At 43.2% G+C, this 5,418-nt stretch overlaps 1 protein-coding gene across 1 annotated transcript; it reads left to right on the forward strand.

Annotated features, from left to right (window-relative positions):
- Window positions 1-446: 446 nt before the first annotated feature.
- LOC148159841 (uncharacterized) lies at window positions 447-4,405 on the forward strand. The gene has a single exon (XM_088006004.1). It carries the CDS (start codon window positions 3,254-3,256, stop codon window positions 4,403-4,405), a length of 1,152 nt encoding a protein of 383 aa, XP_087862130.1. The 5' UTR covers window positions 447-3,253.
- The last annotated feature ends 1,013 nt before the right edge of the window (window positions 4,406-5,418 follow it).

Here is a 5,418-nt window from a genome sequence, read left to right on the forward strand (position 1 = left end):
TAAATACTTAATAAAATTAATCAATATTAATTTTGCTTCCATCTCTGTGCTACAATCCACGGTGGTCTCGTGCCATCCTTAAAAAGATAACGCCCTGGGTGTTTGTCCATGTTGCTCATGTCAGAAACCACCACTGTCTGCACCATTAAACATAGCAATTGAGGCAATGCCCTGATGGTAAATAACGCTCAACTACGAACACTGACCAAGGAGCAACAAGCAATTAGTAACCAATCACAAGACGCTCACCGTGACTGTTCTCACCCTCTCTCCCACTACATGAAACCAGATAGTCTGACGGCAGACTACCATTACAGCTGCCACTTTGACCGAAAACAATCAAAGAGCAATGTGCATGTTCTGTGTGCTCTTTCGTTCTTGTTTTATTTATTTAATTAAAAAATATCAATGTTCATAATTAAATAAAATAATGATAGCTGCTGCAGTGTACGCAGGGGATTACAAGAACAAAGAAGAATGTTCTGTCAGATCAGCATATGCTGTCAGATCGTCATACGCTTAGCACAAACCCACGGCTATATCTGTCAGACACGTCTTTACTATATAATTTTATTTAATTAGCAACATAGAATCATGACGTAGATCATTATACACTTTATTAACAGTTGTATGGCATCTTGACTTAGCGGTTAAGTAGGTTAATGAGTTTTACACAGAAGTGTGTTGTAGCTGACTCCAGCTGCAGCCAGACCCTGCTTTAAATACAATTTGAAAAAACAATGCATGTATATCTATATAGTTATCATGGAAAACAATTTAACAACTTATTTTCATCATAACTTGTTGTGTATGGTGAGCTGACAACTCCTCTGACTGTCGGACTTCTTAATGCGCAGGCATGGTACTCACTGCATGTATGCTATTCTGACAGCGTATGGTAATCTAATGGGCTCTTTGTACCTACGGCGTTGACGTTACATCTCCAGGAGCTAATGCGGCTCACTTGTTTCCGCTTTGAGTTACCATGACTGGTAGAAAAGACTAAGTCGTATTTCAGATGCAAAAAACGCAATACTATGAACGTTGTTGTCTTCCTAATATAATGAGCTTTTAAGTTTTCATTAATTTCCAAGCGATCCTGAATTAAGAAGATGGTGGCTTGTAAATATTTGTCACTACCAAATGACAAATATTTGTGTAGTGACAAAGTTTGCAGCCTTCACTTCACTCCGGATCAGCCTAAAAATACGAGGGATACGGATGATAAATAAAGGAGCCTCCCTGAGTTATTTCCATGGAATCACTTATGTATTCAGCCTGAAAAAGCGAGTATATGGGAACGAGTGAGCAGACCAGAGCCAGATGGCCAAGCAACTGATCCGCCTGCCTGTACATACTGCTGTAAACACCGTCCTGAGCTCTTCACAAGAAACATGCAAAGGTAATAAAACGAAATAACACGGAGACATGAAGCAACACGGTCATATTTTTCTAAAAGCAGCAACTTTGAACCTGAACAGCTGAACCAGATCTCTGACACCAGAGCTGCGCTACTGTTAAGCTACGAGGCTTGTTGTGCTTCGTCGTGCTTCGGAAGTAAAAAGCCCGAACCGTAACCGAACCCCTTTAGTCTGACACTAACGACAATAAACACACAGCATACTTGAAAATTAGGTAAAAACATTGTCCGTTAGAATGTTTAGATACTTAAATAGCACATTTTTACAAGAACAATGTCCGAGAATATTGCCTACTAGCATAAACTAAGGTTAATGTTAGCCACAAATTTTAAGTAAAACTCACCTTCGTATCACTAAATGTATAACGAGGCATACATCTTAAAACCTTTCTCCAGCTTACTTGTTGGGGCTTCGGATCGATGTACAAACCTTGGCCAAGCCCTGAAAGCACCTATTGTAAAAGGCCATTTTCAATAGATCGGAAACAATCGAGCCGCTTTTCCCCAAACACGGAAGCTGAGGTGCAAAGAGTCCATAGAACGACTCTCAGTGACACTCCAGTCCTATCTAATAAGTAAAGAGACGAGCAGATTAATCGTACTGTTCCTGAATGTCACGTCACTATATTGCAGACTTTTGGACACAGCGTTGTCCCATATATGCGAAAAGTCAGTCAACACCTCCGCACAATAATTCAGCGCAGTGAGTGACAACTTTTTTCATCACAATGCTTATGTGTCTCTGTACAGCTAGCTTTGCTAACATCACGTCAACGGAGCTTACCTTTCTTTGTATGGGGTTCCATTTGTATCAAAAATAAGAAGTCATATGTGTAGATGTGTCGTTGCTATGTGTTGTTGGTCTATGTCGTTGGTCTATGTTGCATGTAGATGATGCATATGTAGATGTTGCATATGCGTTCGCTGCATATGTGTTTGCTGAATATGTCGATGTTGCATATTATAACAGCTGTAGGTTGTGTAGTGTCTCTTTAAGATACTCCAGTATCTCTAATGACGTCACGTGTTTGCGCCGCGGCTTCTCTGTAGAGAGCGTGAGAGAAACGTGCTATAGTTGCCACATGGACATGTTAGCTCTCTAACTTTAGTAACGTTACGGGTAGTTTGGACTCTGCTCATTTTCATGTTTGATAATATAGCAGCCGTTCAACCGGGCTTTGTAAGGTTGGTGAAGAGTTCATTAAAGGACAACACTGTGGAATTCCCAGTATCGGTGTGGTTGTGAATTTTCTGCCGCCTCTTCTCCTTCCCTAATACAACCCAAACGTTACAAATGGCGCCCGAACAATTTCTCTTGGACCTCAGAAGGCAGTATCTTCTACCAGCTGATGTTTGAAACGTGGAAGAAGTACTTTGCAGTATAGTGGACGTCCGCCGCCATACCCGTGGGAACGAACCGAGCTAGGCCAGACGCGGACTTCGGAGTTTTTTCAACGGCAACGAGCAGAATCTTCAACGCCGTTTTTGGAATATAACACGGTCCCAGGTTTAAACCCTTTACCGTGACAACTTGGAGCAACTGCAGCGCCTAGACGTGAGACGGATTTTGCTTTATAATTTCTGAATGTGCATGTGCACGGGAAAGGGAAGAGGAAAAACCCCTCATCTGCTAAGCGCGAGGCAGGCTTTTTTTTTCTGAACACTCCCTTCGGCAATTTCTTACTGGACTCAGCTCTGTACCGGATCAGGGCTGCAAGACTTTAAGTCCATCAGAAAATACGAACTGAACCCGTGAGTACTTGAAAAATATAATAAAAGCAAAAGACAGAACCGAATTTATCCTAGCACAGACTCAGGTTCACATAAGTGTGCATGATGGCTACTCATCCTGACTTGGCTGACCCGTGTGATGATTTGGACTTTAGGTTGCTCCCAAGCCAAAGTACCGTCAGGCCCAAAACCCATGACCTGGAACTTAAAGTACAAAGTCTGAAAGAAGAGGTGGACATGCTTCAACAATGTTTGCATGATTCATTGGATCTCCAGAAAAATATTTTGGAACGATGGACTCAACAAACTAAAGCTGTCCCTAAAGTCCCAGTTGCTCAGATTACTCAGCCTTTTCCTCAAGCGTCATCTACTCCATATGTGCCTAGTCCGCACGCCAGGAAAAAAGAACAATGCTACTCAGCACCCGACCCCACTCAGACCACGAGGGCTTTGTCCCAGACACATTCGGATTCACTGGAGTTAATTAATACTACCAGAGTGCTCGCTGCTGCGTTGCACCAAACAAAATTGGAGCCCCCTGTGTTCACTAATAATGGTGGTCCTCACCCAGAGGAATGGCTGCAGTCTGTCAATGCTTACAAGACTTCTTTGGACTTAACGGACACACAGGTTCTCAGAGAACTTCCACATTTTCTAGCTAAGGCACCAAGGAAGTGGTTTAATGTTCTCGACTCTCATGTATCTACGTGGGCTGAATTTTGTGAACTTTTCAGAACTGTATTCTTGCCTACTGACAACCAGGAGAATATTATGAGAGGCATCTTGGACTGTTTCCAGCACCCTGAAGAACCTCTCCCTACATTTGTGACCCATATGATCAGTGAGTTCAAAAGACTGAGGAACCCTCTGCCTGAGCAGGAGCAAATTAACCTAATCTGTAAACATGCAGTAGAGAAGTATAGGGTGGCACTGTATGGAACACCTGTCAGGTCAGTAATGGATTTGGTACTGCGTGCCCATGAGCTCCATTCCGTTCTCGGCACCAGCGTGTCACAGCCATCAAGAGTTCAGCTGAAAAATAAAACTGATGGTGGTCCCTACTGTTTTAGATGTTCCATGCCTGGTGTTACATCCCGCACATGCCCGAACTGTTCCACTGAGTGTCATGGAACACAGACGACAGAACAAGAAAGCACTAACAGGATGAGAGAAACACAACCAGTGAGTAGAAAGCAGGGAAACTTCAGAGGGGGGAGAGTTTTTCACAGGGCCCACCCTCCCCCCAGTCAGTAACTCTGCCCTCATTGCCTTTATCAGTTCCAAGTTCACCACCTATGCTCAATCACATTGAGGATGGAACTTCACAATCATCTTGGAATACTCCTTTCAGAGTTAAAGTGAACTTCAAAGGAACAGCTCTGGAGGCCACACTTGACACAGGTGCATCGCTTTCAGCAATAAACGCAGACTTGATACCCGAAAAGACCCAAAATATCTCATTAAAGGATCAGTGGCATTCCCCACCCATAAGACTGGCCAACGGCACTGACTGCAATCCGTTAGGTGTAACCTGGTTGACCATTGGATTTATGGGCAAGTCAGTCTATCAACGATTTGTGATAGTGCAGGAACTTTCATCCCCCTTAGTTCTTGGGATGGATTTTATGACTCGCACTTCACTAACAATTCATGTTCCAACCAGAACAGTAATTGTGGATGACAATCCCCCATTTCTGGATGAACCCTACGAAAATGACTTTGTGGAGGCTGATTTTGAATGTGGAATGATGACTCTACAAAACACTCCACAGCTCTCACTTAAGGAAAAAGTTGAAGAAGCTAACTTAAATCCTGAGGAAAAAGATGGACTGTTAAAGTTAATAGATAACTACAGTGATCTGTTTGATGGTCATTTAGGTCGCACTTCTCTGACAGAACATGTCATCGTCACTGGGGATGCAAAGCCAATCAACTTGCCGCCTTATCGCACCTCTCCAGCTAAAAAGCAAATCATTGAAGAACAAGTGCAAAAGATGCTAAAGGATGACATCATTGAACCTGCGTCTGGACCATGGGCAGCTCCTGTGGTCATTGTGACCAAACCTCCCCGTGAACCACGGTTTTGTGTTGACTTCCGGGGTTTGAATCAGCTGACTGTAAAAGACTCTTACCCACTCCCACGAGTGGATGAGTCATTGGACTTTTTATCAAGAGGAAAGTTCCTGACAACACTAGACCTTGCTCGAGGTTACTGGCAGGTCCCCATTGCCGAACAGGCTAAACCAAAGACTGCTTTCATCACGCAT

Source organism: Poecilia mexicana, unplaced genomic scaffold (genome assembly GCF_051168715.1).
Source record: "Poecilia mexicana isolate PSO_F unplaced genomic scaffold, ASM5116871v1 scaffold_5, whole genome shotgun sequence".
In the NCBI taxonomy this organism is placed as follows: domain Eukaryota; kingdom Metazoa; phylum Chordata; class Actinopteri; order Cyprinodontiformes; family Poeciliidae; genus Poecilia; species Poecilia mexicana.

Coding starts and splice junctions, on each gene's coding strand:
- LOC148159841 (XM_088006004.1), top strand. CDS start 3,254: ATGATGGCTACTCATCCTGACTTGGCTGACCCGTGTGATGATTTGGAC.